This window comes from Solanum verrucosum, unplaced genomic scaffold (genome assembly GCF_900185275.1).
Source record: "Solanum verrucosum unplaced genomic scaffold, falcon-dt-bn FXZP01000254.1, whole genome shotgun sequence".
NCBI classification, from domain to species: Eukaryota; Viridiplantae; Streptophyta; class Magnoliopsida; order Solanales; family Solanaceae; genus Solanum; species Solanum verrucosum.
The window spans coordinates 618,128-638,291 of record NW_026019983.1 but is presented as its reverse complement, the minus strand read 5'-3'; the positions used below and the strand labels follow the sequence as shown (position 1 = coordinate 638,291).

General features: G+C 32.9%; 7 protein-coding genes across 7 annotated transcripts; 2 read left to right on the top strand and 5 right to left on the bottom strand.

Annotated features, from left to right (window-relative positions):
- Window positions 1–453: 453 nt before the first annotated feature.
- LOC125817853 (acyl-CoA--sterol O-acyltransferase 1-like) lies at window positions 454–1,506 on the bottom strand. Its single transcript, XM_049497362.1, has one exon. The coding sequence runs from the start codon at window positions 1,504–1,506 to the stop codon at window positions 454–456; it is 1,053 nt and encodes a 350-aa protein (XP_049353319.1).
- A 2,095-nt stretch (window positions 1,507–3,601) lies between these two features.
- On the top strand, window positions 3,602–4,805 carry LOC125817833 (probable long-chain-alcohol O-fatty-acyltransferase 5). Its single transcript, XM_049497345.1, has one exon. It carries the CDS (start codon window positions 3,693–3,695, stop codon window positions 4,752–4,754), a length of 1,062 nt encoding a protein of 353 aa, XP_049353302.1. The 5' UTR covers window positions 3,602–3,692; the 3' UTR covers window positions 4,755–4,805.
- A 439-nt stretch (window positions 4,806–5,244) lies between these two features.
- LOC125817926 (acyl-CoA--sterol O-acyltransferase 1-like) lies at window positions 5,245–6,346 on the bottom strand. Its single transcript, XM_049497430.1, has one exon. The coding sequence runs from the start codon at window positions 6,304–6,306 to the stop codon at window positions 5,245–5,247; it is 1,062 nt and encodes a 353-aa protein (XP_049353387.1). The 5' UTR covers window positions 6,307–6,346.
- Window positions 6,347–7,359: 1,013 nt separating this feature from the next.
- On the bottom strand, window positions 7,360–8,452 carry LOC125817924 (acyl-CoA--sterol O-acyltransferase 1-like). The gene has a single exon (XM_049497428.1). The coding sequence runs from the start codon at window positions 8,434–8,436 to the stop codon at window positions 7,372–7,374; it is 1,065 nt and encodes a 354-aa protein (XP_049353385.1). The 5' UTR covers window positions 8,437–8,452; the 3' UTR covers window positions 7,360–7,371.
- A 774-nt stretch (window positions 8,453–9,226) lies between these two features.
- On the bottom strand, window positions 9,227–10,306 carry LOC125817925 (acyl-CoA--sterol O-acyltransferase 1-like). Its single transcript, XM_049497429.1, has one exon. It carries the CDS (start codon window positions 10,288–10,290, stop codon window positions 9,229–9,231), a length of 1,062 nt encoding a protein of 353 aa, XP_049353386.1. The 5' UTR covers window positions 10,291–10,306; the 3' UTR covers window positions 9,227–9,228.
- Window positions 10,307–11,247: 941 nt separating this feature from the next.
- Window positions 11,248–13,866, top strand: LOC125817865 (uncharacterized). The gene is made up of 4 exons (XM_049497371.1): window positions 11,248–11,286; window positions 12,428–12,531; window positions 12,833–12,909; window positions 13,598–13,866. Exons 2-4 carry the CDS (start codon window positions 12,431–12,433, stop codon window positions 13,735–13,737), a joined length of 318 nt encoding a protein of 105 aa, XP_049353328.1. The 5' UTR covers window positions 11,248–11,286; window positions 12,428–12,430; the 3' UTR covers window positions 13,738–13,866.
- A 598-nt stretch (window positions 13,867–14,464) lies between these two features.
- Window positions 14,465–18,819, bottom strand: LOC125817885 (mannan endo-1,4-beta-mannosidase 6-like). The gene is made up of 5 exons (XM_049497392.1): window positions 18,394–18,819; window positions 16,221–16,421; window positions 15,944–16,066; window positions 15,314–15,525; window positions 14,465–15,187 (listed from the first exon to the last, which is right to left on the bottom strand). Exons 1-5 carry the CDS (start codon window positions 18,802–18,804, stop codon window positions 14,779–14,781), a joined length of 1,356 nt encoding a protein of 451 aa, XP_049353349.1. The 5' UTR covers window positions 18,805–18,819; the 3' UTR covers window positions 14,465–14,778.
- Window positions 18,820–20,164: the final 1,345 nt, after the last annotated feature.

Genomic DNA, 20,164 nt, shown 5'->3' with positions numbered 1-20,164 from the left:
TGTTAAAAAGAAAACAAAGCATAAAACGCATTATAAGCTACTAAGCGGGTTAATAGTGGCATTGAGCCTACATACGGAGCTAGGTAAGGTCAATAGGGTTCGAAAAAAACTTTGAATGAAAAATTGCACTTTTTATATATCATTAAAATGATTTTTTATGTGTATATAAGACATTGTTTAGGGATACGGAGAAAACCCCTTCTACTTCTTTGTACATTTATTTCTTCATATTTTGAATATTTTTAGTGCAAATTCTGGCTCTATTTGCCTAGATATCAAATGAGAGTAACATTTGATTGTTTTTTTTAAGTCAAATGACAATAATAACATATTCAATGAAATTCTACGAAGTAAGGTCTGAAAGAATAAAGTGTATGCAGACCTTACTACTACCTTATTAAGATAAAGAGACATGTATTTTTATTCAAGCATGACTAGTAGTAGTCTTATAGACTATAGTACTAGTGGACATGTGATATTGGTAGGACTAACTAGGTTACCATACTTGGCAAATTCTAAGAAAGCAATAAATTCAGTACATGCTTTAATTTCTGCTTTACCCCTCAAAAAAGGTGGAAAAAACAACCAAAAACTTGTCAAAATTATAAATCCTATTGCTAATGGTCCTGAGATAATTTTAGGAACCAAAACTTTGCCATTCAACAATTTCTTGATCACAATTTCTATTGTCAAAGCCACCCCATTAATGATAAAGAAGCATGTGACTTCTCCACTAGGCTTTAGTCTTCCAATGTTGTAGAAAATCAGCTCATGCATTAGCCCCGAGACGAAGAACGTCGCGATCACCGCAGGAAGTGGGGCCCACTTCCTCGAGATCTTGTCCGTCATCATCGACCGGACAGGAACGTAAACGGTCATATGGAGTAGTTTAGTTACCATGAGGTTCCACCTTTTACCCCAGAAATCTTGAAGCGAGCTAGTTTTGTAAGGCTCATCAAAGGGTGGCTCGAGCTCGACTTGACTTACGACTCGTACCATGGTGCTAACCATGGTCAAGATTATTTCTAGGGAGTAATAAATGTGGAAACAATATAAAAGGAGAATAATATTTGGATTTAAATGGGCTTTAAAGGTATACACCCATATCAAAATGGCTAGAAGTGCAATGTTGATAACAACATTTAAAGTTGATTTTGTACCCCTTTGAGTGGTATTAGTTGATGGTGTTTGAAACTTTATAGGCAAACAAGCCAATGGAATAAATGTTAAAAGTGAAAGAGGTGGGATTGATGACAAAGGGCCTTTACCAAAAGCAAAAAGAATTAGCTTGAAAGTGGCTAGCCATGCAATGAAAAAAGAAGTAATGGCACCAAGATTGATAGAAGTAAGATAAAGAGGAAGAATGAAAAATAGACAAACAATTGGAATTATAGCCACAAATCTTGATTTTCCATTTGGAAAGAATTTGACAATTGTGTGAGAATAACATAAACTTGTTAAGACAATAGTCCATATCACAATGAAATTGTGGATTTCCCCTTCCATTTCTTTGTTAATTTCTTCTACTTCTTGAAAGATGGCTTGAATTTAAAGATACCTTTTTTGTTTCTAATTAGAAAAAAATAATATGTTATGATTGTCAACATAGGGAGGCAAGGAATATTTTGATGTCACATAAGATTAGTCATCATATGGTTATTAATTAAGAAATATATACAATGAAACTTCTCTATAATCACATCATTTATTCAGATTTTTTTTATAGTTAATTATAGAAAACATATAATATAACATAATATGAAAATCGATTCTAAAGAAATCGTCATTGTTATGATAAAATGTTATTATAAAGAATGACACTTATAGAGAAGTCTGATTGTATTGCACAAGATCAAGACGATCAATGATGACGCCAAAAATTTTGACGAATAGTGTTCAAGACTTACACTATTTATATAAAAAATAATTTTAACCTATATAAGCAATAATATTTTTTTTATATATCTTCGATAAAGAATATTTAACTAATTACCGTTTAATCTATGTGACTTCGTCGCAAACAAGCATGTCATTATTGAGATTATTAAAATATCCAACTATACATAATCTCTTATATATCAAACAAGTCATGTATGTAACATATGTTATTAGTTTAAATGTCAAACATTTGAATCTAAAAAGTCCATGCTCTATTTATAACATCAGATCCCAGTTTTAAAGACTTGGAAAATAAAATATAAAGAATAATTGTTCAATTTGTTGTAAATAAATAAATAAGTTATGCTTTCAATTTTAAATTGGAACACTTGAAAATGAAAGGAATGGCACGAGATAGTCGTGGGTAGCACTAGCACCCCTCTTATATATATATATATATATATATATTCGATTTTTAAAAATTATTTAAAATTTACATACGGCTAGATTATTGTGATTTTTCTAAGAAATTAAAGCAATTTTAAATGACAATATCTTAGGTGGGAAATATCAAAAATTCATTTCATAATCACTAGCCCGAGCACAATTTTGATATTTCAATAAGATGACCAGTTTGATAGTGATTTCTTTTATTTAGTAAGGCAATGATTTCATTAGAGTTGCTTATAAAAATTCTCTTTTTCTCATTCACTCAAAAGGATGCGGACACACCAACACGAATTAGAGGTGAACCTTCTCTCCGGCCCCACTTCCATATGTCTTCTATATTCACCACACAACAAAATATGTTGTATCATAAATAGCAAAAAATGCTCTATTAATGTTTTTTTATTGGAATCATCTTGCAAGAAGAAAGAGATTGAAAGGAAGATTCACAATTTCGTTGTTGTATGGACTATTATATTGTATTAAATCGAGATCTTTCGATGCAAATTTAACTTTAGTAACATCGAGATGGAAAATTCTAGTAATTTCAACTATCAAAGGAAATATTGGTACAAATTTTTTTTGTTTAAGTCTATAAAATTTAATTTTTTTTTCAATTCTATGTTTATTAAAATGAGACAAACAAATTAAAACGGTCAACGAAATGTTATAAGCTTTGATGAACGTGACACTTGGGGCCAATATTCAAGAAAAGAGAGCGGACTCCAAATGTAGGTGAAGAACAGACTTCCAAATTTGACTAACATTGCTTTTATTACACACTGCTATTTGGACCCAACAAAAAAGTTCAAAAAATTTAATGGCAAGATAAAAAATACTTCATTTTTTAATTTGTTTGTCTGATTTTAATTTATCACAAAATACTTGTGATAAAGATTTCACAAGATTTCCATGATTAAAAAGAAGTTGGGATGAAACAAAAACGAATTCAAAATTTAAAATGTATAATTCAACTTGGCCACTTTTATAATAGCATGTTTAATAAAATATTTTTTTACAACATGTTAAATAAAAATATATTAATAATGTAAAAATTCTTTACACCATTATAATGATAAAAGTTAATTCCATAGAAGATATTACCTATATGTATAATTGGTTTTTTAAATAATTTGATTTCATTAAATTATTATTAGTATAAAAAGAATAGATTATTTTATATTATACAAGATCTCTTTCATCAAGTGCAATAAAACATATCTCAGTATAAAGACTAAATTTAATTAAGTGAACCCCTACCCACCCCACTTCCATGTGTCCCCTAGGTCCATCATCACTACATTTTTTATTTCTAAAATTATCTCTTAGTTAAAGCCATATTTTTCCAAGAAGAAGAAGGAGAAGAAATGGAAGGGGAGATCCACAATTTCATAGTGGTATGGACTATTGTTTTAATAAGTTTATGTTATTCTCACACAATTGTCAAATTCTTTCCAAATGGCAAATCAAGATTTGTGGCCATAATTCCAATTGTTTGTCTATTTTTCATTCTTCCTCTTTATCTTACCTCTATCAATCTTGGTGGCACTACTTCTTTCTTCATTGCATGGCTAGCCAATTTCAAGATTCTTCTTTTTGCCTTTGGTAAAGGACCCTTGTCATCAATCCCACCTCTACCACTTTCAACATTCATTCCCTTAGCTTGTTTGCCTATAAAATATCAAAAATATTCAACTAGTGATAATGTTGAAACCACAAAAAAGACCACAAATTCAACTCTCAATCTTGTTACCAAGATTACACTTCTAGCCACTTTGATTAGCGTGTATAATTATAAAGACAATTTACATCCAAAACTCCTTCTCTTTTGTTATTGCCTCCACATTTACTTTTTCCTAGAAATCTTATTAACCATGGTTAGTACTATGGTTCGAGTTGCGAGCCGAGTCGAACTCGAACCACCTTTTGATGAACCTTACAAGACTAGCTCACTTCAGGATTTCTGGGGCAAGAGATGGAACCTCATGGTAACCAATATACTTCGTCCAACTGTTTACGACCCTGTTCGGTCATTGATGTTGGACCGAATCTCGAGGAAGTGGGCCCCACTTCCCGCGGTGCTCGCGACGTTTTTCGTCTCCGGGATAATGCATGAGCTGATTTTTTACTACATTTCAAGAGAGAAGCCTAGTTGGGAAGTCACATGTTTTTTTATTATTCATGGTGTAGCTTTAAGTATTGAAATTATGGTCAAGAAATTGTTAAATGACAAATTTTTGGTCTCTAGGTTTGTTTCAGGTCCATTAGCATTAGGATTTATAATTTTGACAAGTTTTTGGTTGTTTTTTCCACCATTATTGAGGGGTAAGCCAGATGTTAAAGGATGTAATGAATCTATTGCTTTTTTAGAATTTGTTAGGTATGGTAAACTAGTTAGTCCTGACAATATCACTTGTCCATTCATGTAACACTAGTTATAAATTGTTCACATTGAAATAGAACAACCTCAAATTATAGAACCTTTAATTTCAAAATTTTCTCTTTTCAAGAAAAAGCTTTTTTGTTGTGTATAATAAATATTTGATATTCGAAACTTATGATTAATTCGATTAATCCAGATTTATCATGTATAGCCTAATTAAAAGGAAACTGCTCTCTACAAGGGGTTTATTTATTTTTCAAACTTAAATATGAAACCTCCGATTAAAGATAGAGGGATGCAGTGACTCTAGTAAGGGGTCACTAGCTATATCGGAAAATGCACACTCTCAAGACTATGAAGTTTCTTCTCTCTTCACACTTTAAGTGCAATTGCTTTTAAAAAAATTGTAAGCTATGTACCATTTTAATCTTTTCAAAAGTACCAAAAAAATAGGAAATCTCACATGCCATTCAAATTAATTAATTCCATCATACCTCATACAATCATAATTCGTCCACCATAAAATAAATGTTTTCTTATAGAAGTGGACAAGTTATACTGGTAGGATTAATTAATTTACCATACCTAATAAATTCTAAGAAAGCAATAAATTCAGTACATGCTTTAAGCTCTGTATTGCCCCTCAAAAAAGGTGGAAAAAACAACCAAAAACTTGTGAAAATTATAAAACAAAGTGCTAATGGACCAGAAATAATCCTAGGAACCAAAAATTTTCCATTGAAAATTTTCTTGATAACAATTTCAAGACTCAAAGCCACTCCATGAATGAGAAAGAACATCATGACTTCACCATTAGGTTTCAATCTTCCATTGTAGTAGAAAATCAGTTCATGCATTAGCCCCGAGACGAAAAACGTTGCGATCACAGCTGGAAGTGGGGCCCACTTCCTCGAGATCCTGTCTGCCACCATTGAATGTATAGGGTCATATACGGTTGGACGGAGTATATTGGTTACCATGAGGTTCCACCTCTTGCCCCAAAAATCCTGAAGTGAGCTAGCTAGGTAAGGCTCATTGAAGGGTGGCTCGAGCTCGACTCGACTCACCCTTCGGACTGTGGCGCTAACCATGATCAATATGATCTCTAGCATAAAGTAAATGTGGAGGCAATAACAAAATAGAATGATTTTTGGATGCAAATTGTCTTTATAATTATACACCCTTATCAAAATGGCTAAAAGTGCAATCTTGGTAACAAAATTGAAAGTTGAATTTGTAGCCTTTTTTGTGGTTTCAACATTATCACTAGTTGAATTTTTTTGAAACTTTATAGGCAAACAAGCCAAAGGAATGAATGTTGATAGTGGTAGAGATGGGGTTGATGACAAAGGGCCTTTACCAAAGACAAAAAGAAGAATCTTGAAATTGGCTAGCCATGCAATGAAGAAAGAAGTAGTGCAACCAAGATTAATGGAGATGAGATAAAGAGGAAGAATGAAAAATAGACAAATTATTGGAAATATAGCCACAAATCTTGATTTGCCTTTGGGGATGAATTTGGCTATGGTGTGAGAATAACATAAACTTGCTAAGACAATAGTCCATACAACAATGAAATTGTGAATTTCCCCTTCCATTTTTCTCTTTCTTCTTCTTCTTCTTGAAAGATAAATGGAATTTAAAGATGTCTATATTATTATTTCTAATAAGAAAAAGTCATATTATATGAGTCATTATACAATATGATTGTTGACTTAGGGAACATGTGGAAGTGGGTTTGGGGAGAAATGAAATAATTAAGAAGTTGTCATCTAAGATATGTTTGGCAATTAAGGGAAGATATTTAATTTGCACATGATCTATGGGATCTTTTCTTTTTTGGAAAGAGTTTAAATTTTTTTTTATATTTATCACATGGTCAACAGGTCAAGGGAGTCTAGTGATTTGTGAAGAGCTAAGTAACTTCTGACAGTATAATAACGGTAATATCTACTCGCATTGAACATTTATATCAAATAAATAGATATACAGTCAAATGTAGTTATAATAATATTATTTATCTGAAAAATTTCAAGACTGACATTTGATGTTTAGATCTTATTTATTTGTTACTCCCTTCGTTTACTTTTATTTGTCATGTTGTGTTTTTCGAAAGTCAATTTGATTAATTTTCAAATTTAAATTAGATTACATTAATTCAATATTTTTTTTTTTAAAAAAATAAATATTCATAAACTATACAAAAAGTACTATACATTGCAATTTTTTGCATATCAATATGATGAAAAAATATATCGTAAAGTGTTAGTCAAAAAATTTATAGTTTGACTCTAAAAATGAAAAGTATGACAATTAATAGTGGACGGAGGTAATATATATAAACAAAAAGTACACAAAAAGATTAGTTTAATAATTTTGTGTTCTAAGAAGTAAGAAGAAAGAACGTACTCCCTCCGTCTCAATTTATGTGACACTTTTCAAATTTCAAAATTTAAATAAGTCTATTTTTAACTCTCGATGGGGAAATGCTCTCAAGAATATGAAAATTCTTCTTCCGATAGACTTAAGCGACGTTGCTTTTGATTAAAGACGGTAAGCAAAGCTACCTTTAAAATCTTTTCCAAAATACCAAAAAAAAAATGCATTAAAATTAATTGTATCATAAATCATACAAACCTTAGTACACCATGAAAAAAATAGTCTTACAGAAATGAACATGTGATATTGGTAGGACTAATTAATTGACCATACCTAATAAATTTAAAGAAAGCAATATATTCAGTACATAATTTAAACTCTGTATTACTCCTCAAAAAAGGAGGTAAAAAGAACCAAAAACTTGTGAAAATAATAAATGCTAGTGCTAATGGACCTGAAATAATCCTAGGAACCAAAATTTTGCCATTGAACATTTTCTTGATAATAATTTCAACGCTCAAAGCGACTCCATGAATTAAAAAGAATATCATGGCTTCACCGCTAGGCTTCAATCTTTCAATAATGTAGTACAAAAGTAGCTCATGCACTAGCCCCGAGACGATAAACGTGGCGAGCACAGCTGGAATTGGGGCCCACTTCCTCGGGATCCGGTCCACCACAAACAAATGGACGGGGTCATAGACAGTCAAACGGAGAATATTAGATACCATTAGGTTCCACCTCCTGCCCCAGAAATCCTGGAGCGAGCTAGTTAGATACGGCTCATTGAAGGGTGGGTCGAGGTCGACTCGACTCACCCCTCGAACCGCGGCACTAACCATATTCAATATGATCTCTAACATGATGTAAATGTTAATACAATAACAAAAGAGAATGAATTTTGGATGTAAATTGTCTTTATAATTATACAGCCTTACTAAAATGGCTAGAAGTGTAACCTTGGTAACAAGATTGAAAGTTGAATTTGTAGCCTTTTTGATGGTTTCAACATCTTTAGTTTTTGATGATTTTTTCAACTTAATAGGCAAACAAGCCAAGGGAATGAATGTTGAAAGTGGTAAAGGTGGGGTTGATGACAAAGGGCCTTTACCAAAAGCAAAAAGTATGAGTTTGAAAGTGGCTAGTCCTGTAATGAAGAAGAAAGTAGTAGCACCAAGATTAATTGAGGTGAGATAAAGAGGAAGAATGAAAAATAGACAAACTATTGGAAATATAGCCACAAATCTTGATTTGCCTTGGGGAATGAATTTGACTATGGTGTGAGAATAACATAAACTTGCTAAGACAATAGTCCATACAACAATGAAATTGTGAATTTCCCCTTCCATTTCTCTCTTTATTCTTCTTCTTGAAACATGAATGGAATTTAAAGATATGATTATTGACTTAGGGAACATGTCACATGTGAAAGTGGGGTCGGGGAGAAATAGAGTATTTCAAATGTAATAAGTACTAGCATGGATGACCGTGCAAGCACGGGCCGATATAAGTAGGCTAAATGTGCACATGAAATATATATATGATGTTTAAATCTTATTTAGTGGTTATAAGAAAAAGTACGGAAAAAGCAGTGTAATGCTTTTTTGCAACAAATAGAACAAATATATTTGCAAACCAATTTTAGAAAGAAAAAAAATTTAGAAGGAGCTAGTATGAACGTCAAAAAGGCAAACACCAATAGCTTTATTTAAACCTAATAACAACGTGTTGTGATTATCGAACAATGTTTAATGAAGAAAATCTCATGGTCGATCGTTATTAAGAATGAGGACATCCAACGGCATCGTCTTAGTACTATTATTGAAGATTTTCTATATTTAATTTGTTAAATGTCATAAAGACCTTTATTAAATCAATTCGGGGAATGGTAAGAAAATATGTCATCTTTCTAGAAACGAAATGCACAAACATGATAAAGATTTAATGATATCAATCAAGAAATGTTCTTAAGGATATGATTTTTCTATCCTTATTATTTTTAATTAAAGCGATGTTTTTTTGTTTGAAAGACAATAAGCTAAGCTAACCTTTTGAGTCTTTTTTTAAAAAAAAATATAGAAAATTTCACGTTGCACTCAAAGTAATTTATTTTTATCATAACACATGCTTAGAAAATATTCTTACAGGAGTGAACATGTGATATTGGTAGGACTAATTAATTGACCATACCTAATAAATTTAAAGAAAGCAATATATTCATTACATAATTTAAGCTCCGTATTACCCCTCAAAAAAGGAGGAAAAAACAACCAAAAACTTGTGAAAATAATAAATGCTAGTGCTAATGGACCTGAAATAATCCTAGGAACCAAAAATTTGCCATTGATCATTTTCTTGATAACGATTTCAACACTCAATGCGACTCCATGAATTAGAAAGAATATCATGGCTTCACCACTAGGCTTCAATCTTCCAATGTAGTAGAAAAACAGCTCATGCATTAGCCCCGAGACGAAAAACGTGGCGAGCACAGCTGGAATTGGGGCCCACTTCCTCGGGATCCGGTCCTTAATAACCAAACGAACATGATCATAGACGGTTAGACGGAGTATATTAGTTACCATGAGGTTCCACCTCTTACCCCAGAAATCCTGAAGCGAGCTAGCCAGGTGAGGATTGTTGATGGCTGGCTCGAGCTCAACTCGACTCACCACTCGAACCGCGATGCTAACTATATTCAACATGATCTCTAACATGAAGTAAAGGTGGAGGCAATAACAAAAGAGAATGAATTTTGGGTGTAAATTTTCTTTATGATTATACACCCTTATCAAAATGGCTAAAAGTGCAATCTTTGTAACAAGATTGAAAGTTGAACTTATGGTCCTTTTTTTGGTTTCAACATTATCACTAGTAGAATATTTTTTCAACTTTATAGGCAAACAAGCCAAGGGAATGAATGTTGAAAGTGGTAGAGGTGGGGTTGATGACAAAGGGCCTTTACCAAAAGCAAAAAGAATGAGCTTGAAAGTGGCTAGTCCTGTAATGAAGAAAGAAGTAGTAGCACCAAGATTAATTGAGGTGAGATAAAGAGGAAGAATGAAAAATAGACAAACAATTGGAAATATTGCCACAAATCTTGATTTGCCTTTTGGAATAAACTTGGCTATGGTGTGAGAATAACATAAACTTGCTAAGACAATAACCCATACAACAATAAAATTGTGGATCTGCCCTTCCATTTCTATGTTTCTTCTTGATCTTCTTCTTCTTGGTTTTTTAATTCATTTCATAAAAAGCATAAACTATATTGGAAGTAAGGTTGTGTAGAAATGGAATATTTCGCATAAAACAATTAAGTAGTTGTCATGATGCCATCTAAGACATGCTTATAATAATTATATAAGAGAAGATCTTTTGCACATCATCAAGCAGATCTAGTTTTTTGGAGTTCTACTCCTTTTTGTATTTTAGCATGCCTTTGTAATATTGGAAAACTACCAAATTATACAAATATTTCTATCATATTTTTTTCAAATTTTCCCTATAATTTAAAATAATATATTGTCTCACTAATTAATAATTACATACCATATTTCAAATCAGAAACATTTAGATACATGTATTTTTGCCACCAGATACACTAAACTAGGGAGAGTGGCAAGCGAGAAAAGGAGAGAGGTGAGCGAGATAGGAGAGAGGAGAGTGAGATCCCCATATACATGTGAATTACACCAAATAGATGTATTTGGGTATATCAGATTCAGGGAGAGAGGAGAGTGGAAAGTGGGATAGGAGAGAGAGGCGAGCGAGAAAGTCAGAACATGTGAATCCACTTGAATACAATATTGTATCTATAACAAATTACACCTAATTTTGATCACGTGTATCTAAGATACATGTATCTTGATGTATCTGAACGCACCAAATACATATATCCGAAGTCCAAAATCTGATAAGGAACGTAATATTACAAACTAGCGCGAATCTAAATAATTAGATCCTAAAGTAATGAAATTTATGTTGGTTTACCCATTACATATCAGTTCTACAATTAGCCCCTTTAGCCTTAGCCCATATATCACATCCGGCCCAAAACAAAATACCCCACAGCCCACATAAGGAGCCCAATTGTCTTTTAACTTCTGAAAAGAAGCCCAAAAACCAATTCTCATTGCTCTCCTGCTGCTCCGCCGCCGCCGCCGCCGCCCGCCGTCGTTCGATTTTCCTAGCTCAAGGTATTTGAAACCTAACTGATGTATAAATATATGTATAATTCATGTATAATCTATGAATACCGGCTAGAAAAGATAGATAGTAAGTTATTTTGGCTGTTATAGTTAAGAGGTTCTTGTGTTCTTTAGCATGAATAAGCTGATATTCTTGTAATTGCTTCCTGTTGGTGAAAATACAGTTATAGTTGAAAAAATAGAAATAAAAATAACAATTTCTTTAGGCTGAAGAGCAGATATCTCGTTTTTTTTATATTCAAGCCACTAAGATAAAATACTCACTGGTCCAACAGTAATACTCTTGACTTGTTCCCTATACGATAAAATATCTCGACAATGTTGTATGAGTTGAATAAACTCTAGACTAGTTGTTGAGTCTAATGTTCCATCAATAAGAACACATTCCTTTTTAGATGGCTCCTTGCACTTATATTTCATTGGATTAGCCTTAGCGTTGATCATGATTAAATTCGGCTTTAGTTTTCACTATTTTTTGTATAGCTAAGGTGCTTCAGTAGTCTTCTAAGATAAAAAGTATGCTCCTTTTTTTTTAGAGTGTAATTTAAGTGAATGCACCTTGAATTTCAAGATTTGGAATACTTTCTACGAAAACTGTGGTCATCATCTGGTGCTCCCAGTAGTCTGTTGAAGTATTTATATATGAACCAAAGATCGAAAAGCATTGCCTCTGACCTGTGCTGCTCGGACTCTTCAAAAATGTTGTCCAGTGCGTCTCGGATCCTCCAACAGTAGTACATTTTTGAAGGATTTGGCAGGGGTGCCTCAACATTTTTGGGAAGTCCGAGCAATATAGCCTTCGATTAGTTGAACATTCATAGTTGTTCATCCTTTGGTCGTTTAAAATATTGGACTGTATTGTTAAGGTCCTTCCTGATTTGACTGCTTTCTTATAGTAGTACAGTAATGATTTGTTCTTAAGAGAAGCACTAATCAGGAGAAACATGTATAAGGTTAAAGAAGTTTGCTTTCTTACTTATTTGATAGCTCTTATCTCACTTCTTAATTCTTATGATGGTTCCTCTTTTTTCTCTTTCTTTTGTCTGATATATCCATAAATTTCAAAAAAAAATCCCGAGTTCCGAAGATTTGGTAATTATTTTTCAAATGATATCCTTTCTGTGAACAGTCAATGGAACATGGTTCATTTGAAGATCAATCTAAAGCAACGTTCTCGTTGACAGATGAGGACCATACGCTGGCAAATGCTGTCAGATTCACTCTAAATCAAGAGTTAGTAGTTCACCTCTTCATTGCTTTTTTCATTATGCAGTAATCACTGCTAATACTTTCAGTGTTCGCTTTATTTTCTCATACAAATTACAGTACATATTACAGAATTTTGTTTGAAGTTTAGTGTCTGGTAAAATAGAGGGCCTGGGTATCTCATTTTGTAACATTCCTCTGATCTCATGTTAATCTTGCTTTTGCATGTTCAGTCTTCAAGCCCCCCATCTCACCCCCTTTTTTTAAGCAGCGTTTTTGTGCAACAAGCTTAAGAAGATATGATTAACTGATATCCACTTTCTTGCAGTCCACGAGTGACATTTTGTGGATACAGCATTCCACATCCTTCCGATGCACGAGTGAACATAAGAGTTCAGACTACTGGTAAAGCTAAAAACTTTCACCAACTTATCTTTATCAATGATTTCTCTAACTCATAAAAGAAAAGCTTAAATATTTATCTAGCAATAGCAATGCAGGGGTGATTCGTGTACTGGATTTTCTGTTCTTTTATAAACTTTTCTTAAAATCTGATGTTCAAATTGGTATCCTGCTTCCACATACTTTATACTTGCTACCTAATTGCAAATTTTCTCCTCTATCTATAATTTTTTCCAACTTGTATGATACGAACATTGTAGTCCTCTTTATTTATTATTCCGCCCAAGTGGACTATTCTCTCCTTATGGAGTCTAAGAAAACAGAGATATCCTTGCACGGTATTTCCAGTTAAGAAGATATCTCATTTATATTTTTTTTTGTTCTGATGTACACAAACAACCAAACATAATTCCTAGAAGCCCATTCCACTAGAGAGTTAATGTGTAGCAATGTTTCTCCATATGAAGTTTTCCTTTTTGATATTTTCGATTAGAAGGAACAATATAAAGCTATTTTATTTTTCAATTAGAGATTGCTACAGCATGCATAATCTGTGTACTGATACGACCGCCTGGAAATAGCAATTCGCAATTGTCTTTTTTTTTTTCAATGCTTCCATCTGTTTATACATTCTTCTGTGAAATGTTGTGGACCTCTGTTTGAGTTTTGGTATATCTGGCTTCTATTGCAGGAGATCCAGCAAGGGAGGTATTGAACGATTCATGTCAGGATCTAATGCTTATCTGCGAGAACGTTAGAGACACATTTGACAAGGCTATCTTAAAGTTTAAAACTGAAGGAGGTCTGAGCTCTATGGATATCAAGAAATAATCGACAAGAAGTTCATATAACCATCTATCCAAGTGAAATCTTGTAACCTTATTTGCACAAAAGTTGCTTTTGTTAGAACCATTTTTCCCCATAGGCCATATATATGTTACATCAGATTGTTAGCTATAATGCTTATGTTTTAGTTGTACACTGTCATCTGCCGATTTGGTGATCTCCATGACGATGACAGTGCAAATTTTGGCTAGTCGGCTCACATATACGAAGAATGTACCCTTGGGTTGTGCAGAAATATTGATCTGCATGTCTTAATGCACTGTGCTTCCTTTTACATTGGGTTAGGATGGATTACTAATACAATCCTATGCAGATTGTTGTGAACTATAACTCTATGTTCTACTTTATATGGTACTGAATCATATGGTTATTTTATCAGCTTGTCTTAGCGTAAAAGTTGTCTATTCGTACTTTCTTTTTATTGGCTCTCTCTCTCATATTATCTTAGCTCGCGCGTTATGAACTCCAGCCATAGTAACCATACAAATGAAATGAGCCTACTAATCGATCTTTCTCTTGGTTTACATCCCTTTGTTTTGGATTTGCTTTTGCTTTAGTTCTTGTCGTAGAACGACCTTCTGTTCTACTTTGCATCTTTTCCATTTAGGACTGATGCATAATTATTTTCCACTTGACTAGTTTTTAACAATATTGCTAAACCAAGAAAACAAACCACAAGATTCTGGTCAATACCTTATTATTTCATTGAAAATGAAGAAACCACTCACATTGCTATTGCTCTTGCTATTGCAGTATATATGTACAACTGAGATTATAAATATACACCAACAGAATTTCGAATTCACGCCTGTACTAAGGAAAAAGCCTGGTTCTTGCACTCATTGAGCTGACGCTTCTTACATATCCTTGAGCAATATCAGAACTTCAAATCATTCCAAACTCGTGTTTGGCTCATTGCTAAGATCTGGAAGATGTTCAGCCGAAGTACATTACAGTGTTTCTCCTATAATGTCCGTCTTCTCGAGGAAGATGAATGAATAAAAAACATTTCATATTTAAGATGCATTAGCCAAAACAAGGATTCGTTTGATTGAGTTTTTTGTGTGTGAGGCCTTGAAAAGATATGTTGAGTAGCCTGCAAGATTGTTCTACCATCAGTTTATAGGTAGAAGGATGCTTCCAGGCTATAAACGAGAACTGGTCTCCATATCGTTCCATTCCTTCCACTAATAACTGCCATACTAAGGCTCCTGCACCAGCTTTCTTCTTCTTTGCTGACTCGTAAATCTTGTCATAAACTATTTTCAGAAAAATATTTCTGTCGTATAATCCATTCTTTTGTATACTCGAAGGAAAACCAACTTCTGTGAAGAGAACAGGCTTCTTAAGGATTTTTTCAGCTTCACTAATGTGAGAATCAACCCAATGAGATAGAAAATCTACTCTCGCGTCTGAATTTATACCACCTTTGATCCTGCAAGTAAACATTTTTTTTAACATAATCGAGAAAGGCAGTGATAAACACATACGAGCTTAAATTCTACATATGCTACTATAAAAATATATCTGATTTGGAATAAATTTACTCTGCTTGACTAACCAACTGTGGGGGTATGCATGAACAGAAGTAAAATCAATGTTTTCAATAGCTGAGTTCTCAATGAAGTCCACTCCAAGTGATGCAGCCCATTTCCCTGGGTTCAATCCAACGTTTCCAGTTTTCTCCACACCATAAAAGCCCTCTAGTCCAATGGTCACGAGATGCTTCTGATCCAAACTTTTGACAAATCCAGCCATCTCTGCTATCCACGCCTGTTCACGAAATTACCATTGAAGCTAAAGAAAGAAGGTACTACAATCAGACCTCTCTATAACAGTCATCCTCTATAACAACACTTCACACTATAACAGCCAAGTTTTTCTTTAGAACCGATTTTTTCATGATATGTTATGTGTTCTGTTCTCTATAACAACATTTCATTACAACAGCCAAAAAAATGTCTGCACAAACAATGCAGTTATAGAGAATTTTGACCATAATAGGTGCAACGGGACGAGTAAAACCTTGCTTTATGTACTAGAACTGTTGATATGCAAACTAATTCACACAAACAAAGAAAAAAGTAATCTCTGCCAGATGCTTTATTTTCCTTGCTTCAAAATCGCCATTTTTCTAGTGTCATTGAGAGGCCAAAGCTCACTAGTAAGCAGTATAATTCGAAAAACTAACCTGGAGAGCAGCAGCTGATGAACTGGATTCACAACGAGGCTCATTTATGAGTTCCCACGCAAATATGGCGGGTTCTTCTGAATATTTAACTCCACTTATAGAGTTTTTTCTTGTCACAATAGCCTGCCATGCGCAACAAGGAAAAAAAAAATTATAATGTGTTTATAGTTCATCACATGAAAGTAAATAGAAAGAAATTGCTTAACGGGAAAAGCTTCTTCAAAGTGTATTCAGTTAGCATTGTCAAGTGTCTTAAGTTTGCTTGATTTGAACATACCTTGACAAAAGACTTGTAGTATGCTTTGACCGTTGGATTGGTAAAGAATGCATCTCTTGATGAGGACACATTGGTGGTACCTGCTTCTCGCGCCCACCTCATATATTGAGCAGTGCCACCATATGCTTTTAAATTGTTTACAAGACTAAGGATTAATCGAATGTTATGCTTCCTTGCTTCAACAATGACAAAATCTAATCCCTGAAATTGATAGGATGATAAGATTATATCAAAATGCGGGGAAAAGGTAAAAAATTAGTAATACCATGTGGCATAAAATTGCATCACTAAGCAAGGCCCTGAACAATAGTTCGTAATAGTCTAGTAAGATGAACAGACTTGTGTGAATGTATGCTTGCAGATACATCGGCAAGATAATCGTTAGGAATTGCATATGTGCACTATAATATTCATTTTTATCTACTGGTGGTCTACTAGTCTGTGGTTTCTATTGATACTTTCTGCCGAGTTCTTATGGTGTTAGATCGATTATATAATAAAGACTGAATATAATGAATTTTTGAAGAAATACTACATAAAATTTGTATCTTCGGCCATCTTGGCGCAATCTACTATCCACACAAAACTAAATTGCTTGGATCTTCAGTATAGCAGTAGGTACTCAGAGCTCACTAATGCTTGATATCGTAGTAAATTCTGCATTGCAACTATAATTGCAGAATACTATATGCTACCCATTTGTATTGCTAGATGTAGCAAAGTTAAACTATCAGAAGTGATTCTAGTAATCTTTAGCTGATGTTCATTATGATAAACACCAAAAAGTTCTGTTCTTTCAAAGTACTTTTGCACAAAAACTTTTCGGTTTGGCTTACTATTTCATAATATGCCAATGATATGACCAAAAGCAGGTCTATCCGTAATGACGTCTTGCTAGCTTTTAGATGTTTATAACTGAATATTCAAAGTTACCTACTATTCCACCTAATATGCCAATGATATGACCAGGTTTTGGTAGACACGAAAAAATCACCGAGCATTTTTTGTAAATTCTCTGCTCTACTGTGATTTTCATCCCACTTCATTGGCCGCCACCTTGATTACTAGTTGATTTATGCACTTATCATACAAATTAAGTTATATTACCAATTGTAAAGCACAATATTTAAGTTTAATACGCCTAAGAATTATACAAAGACTCAAACTTTACCTTCTATTTTCACTAAACTTCTATTAACAAATAAAATCATCTCTGTTTCAAGAGAAATAAATCAACATCACACCCTAAAACACCATAAACACAGCGAAATTAGAAACTGGAAAATGATTCTCATTTTTTTTTAATTAAGAAACAACTTCTCAAAGTGTTCAATAAGTTACTACTCCCTCCCTTTCAAATTACTTGTCTTACTATTCTTTTTAGTCGATTTAAAAAAAAATGTCTCTTTCCATTTTCAGCAACTCTTTTATTCCAACTTTCCACCTTGACATGTTTAAGACCACAAGATTAAAGTACATTTTAGTACATTCTATATATCTTTAGTTTAAGACCACAAAATTCAAAACTCTTTCTTTTACTTTCTTAAAACTCCACGTCAAATCAAAGACGATCAAATTGAAATGGAGGAAGTATAAGTTATGTTGCTCAGACTCTTTTAAAATGTTGATGGACACATGTTGGATCCTCTAAAAGTAAGTGCATTTTGGAGTATCCAACACGAGTACAAACACCATTTTTGAAAACTCCAAGCAACATAGTCTATAAGTACTTCAGTAATCCCAATAATTGCTACAAAAAAACAACAACATACCCAATGAAACTATTTTATTACTTTCTTAAACTCCATGTCAATTCAAAACCAAGCAATCGAACGGAAACGAAGAGAGCATAAGTTATGTTGCTCAGACTCTTCAAAATTGTTGATGGATGCGTGTCAGATCCTCTAAAAGTAAGTGCATTTTTGAAGTATCCAACACAAATGCAAACAACATTTTTGAAAAGTTCGAGCAACATAGAGTCTATAAGTACTTCAATAATCCTAACAAGTGCTACAAAAAACAACATACACATTAACATTCCACAAAGTGAGGTCACGGAGGGTAAAGTATACGCAAACCTTACCCCTATCTCGGAGGTAGAGAGGTTGCTACAAAAATCAAACAAAACCCCAAAACAATAGAAAAATTAGCAATTTTGAAATAGAAGTACCACCTTAAAGACTCTTTCATTGAAGACTCCAGGAAGTAGCTGAAGATCATTAGGTCCACCACCATCACTAAAAGCCCAAGTCCTACAAACACTCAACCCCATTTCAGCTCCTCTTTTCAACATCTTAGAAACCCTAAATCTTGAAGATACCCAAACACTTTCCTCCATTAACCAATAAGAATTCCAACCATTAATGTACAATTCTTGAAATGTTAAAGATTGAGTCTTTGGATTTTCATTCTTGATGAAAAATCTAGTTTCATTAACCCCAACAAAACCCATATAAGGTTGTCTTAGAAAGATTTGTGGGAAAGTGAAATTAAAATTGTCATTGAAACTCAAATACAAAAGGAAAAAAATGGTGAAAATGCCTAAGGCTGGATATAGTTTTTTGTCTCTCCATTGTGTGTCCATTTGGGAAATTTTGTTGGTTTGTTTTGTGTCAAATGTTAGTTATATATATATAAAGGGCTTTATTTTAATCTCCCACCGACTTAAATTTTGGAGTAATTTTCTTTTCGAAACCAAACTTACACACTATATATTTATCAAACATATCGAGAGTTCTTTTGAAATTCGCTTTGTATATTATAAAGATTAATTCGCTTGGTATATTATAGTGAATTTTAGAGAGTGGTTTGTTATATCGCTATACGAGTGTGTTGTTGTATTGCTAATATAAATTTTAGAAATTGTTATTACATTTGATAATTACCCAAACTATCGTTATGGTTAATAATTATGCTTTAAACTATTGATTTTATGAAAAGTTTCCGTCTTTTATTCCATGAGGAGAAAGTGCTCTCTCTTGTTCTTTTTTATTTCTCGTATGATATCCGATATTTACCTTGAGGCTTGATCAATTTAAATTTCATGTCAGAAAGTTTAAGTTTAGTTGTTAAGCTTTTGCTACCATAAACAATCATCATTAATGCTCGAAATCAAAATCTTAAATTAAGAATAGAATACATTTTTCACTTACCGTCTCAACTCTTAATCATTTTGATTTATGGTAAAAGTTTATATATGTATTATGTAAAAATAATTTATCCCTTTAGTATGTGAAAGAGATTTAGATCCTTTTTTTCCTCCCTTATTTATTTTTGTCACAAAATAAAATCTTATGTAATAAGGTTTGGCAACTTTTTTCCAAAATAGAGAAGATTACAAATTATATGAAACGTGTGATTTAGTGTCTTATTCAGACTTTGGTTTACAGATGTGTTTGTCTTAACCTCATTTTCCTTCCACCTACACAACACACTTTATGTCTAAATTTGCTAGCAGGTTTGATTAGATCATTTTACAAGATTAAATCATTGTTCGGTGACAGTTCAGAACCCATAAACTTCAAGTCTCGATTTCACCTTTAATAACAAATGTTGGATTGCCATACGTTACTATAATTCTATATTTATCTTCTTTCTCTTGATTCAAGAAATATCAGTTTATATATAATAGAAAAATTTATTTTTACTCTATATATATTATATACAATATAATTTCCGATTGAACATATTCAATCCAACTCATCCGGTAGCATTATATACTTCGCATTTATGTGTTATGAGGTCATATGTATAAATCATAGTCTGAAGAAGAAAGAAAGAACAAAATGCAAGTGGTCGAATAGCGGCGGAGTCAAAGATTATCACGAATAAAATTTAAAATATAAAATAATTAACACATAAAGAAGTTGGAGAATTCAACATTTTCTATTAAAAAAAAATCATGTCATTTTGTCTTTATTAGTATTATTAATTAGTAATCACAT

Coding starts and splice junctions, on each gene's coding strand:
- LOC125817924 (XM_049497428.1), bottom strand. CDS start 8,436: ATGGAAGGGGAAATTCACAATTTCATTGTTGTATGGACTATTGTCTTA.
- LOC125817833 (XM_049497345.1), top strand. CDS start 3,693: ATGGAAGGGGAGATCCACAATTTCATAGTGGTATGGACTATTGTTTTA.
- LOC125817853 (XM_049497362.1), bottom strand. CDS start 1,506: ATGGAAGGGGAAATCCACAATTTCATTGTGATATGGACTATTGTCTTA.
- LOC125817885 (XM_049497392.1), bottom strand. CDS start 18,804: ATGGACACACAATGGAGAGACAAAAAACTATATCCAGCCTTAGGCATT. Junction 16,422..18,393: donor TCAATGAAAGAGTCTTTAAG/GTGGTACTTCTA, acceptor TATCAATTTCAG/GGATTAGATTTTGTCATTGT. Junction 15,526..15,943: donor CATCAGCTGCTGCTCTCCAG/GTTAGTTTTTCG, acceptor TTTCGTGAACAG/GCGTGGATAGCAGAGATGGC.
- LOC125817865 (XM_049497371.1), top strand. CDS start 12,431: ATGGAACATGGTTCATTTGAAGATCAATCTAAAGCAACGTTCTCGTTG. Junction 12,532..12,832: donor AGATTCACTCTAAATCAAGA/GTTAGTAGTTCA, acceptor ACTTTCTTGCAG/TCCACGAGTGACATTTTGTG. Junction 12,910..13,597: donor CATAAGAGTTCAGACTACTG/GTAAAGCTAAAA, acceptor CTTCTATTGCAG/GAGATCCAGCAAGGGAGGTA.
- LOC125817926 (XM_049497430.1), bottom strand. CDS start 6,306: ATGGAAGGGGAAATTCACAATTTCATTGTTGTATGGACTATTGTCTTA.
- LOC125817925 (XM_049497429.1), bottom strand. CDS start 10,290: ATGGAAGGGCAGATCCACAATTTTATTGTTGTATGGGTTATTGTCTTA.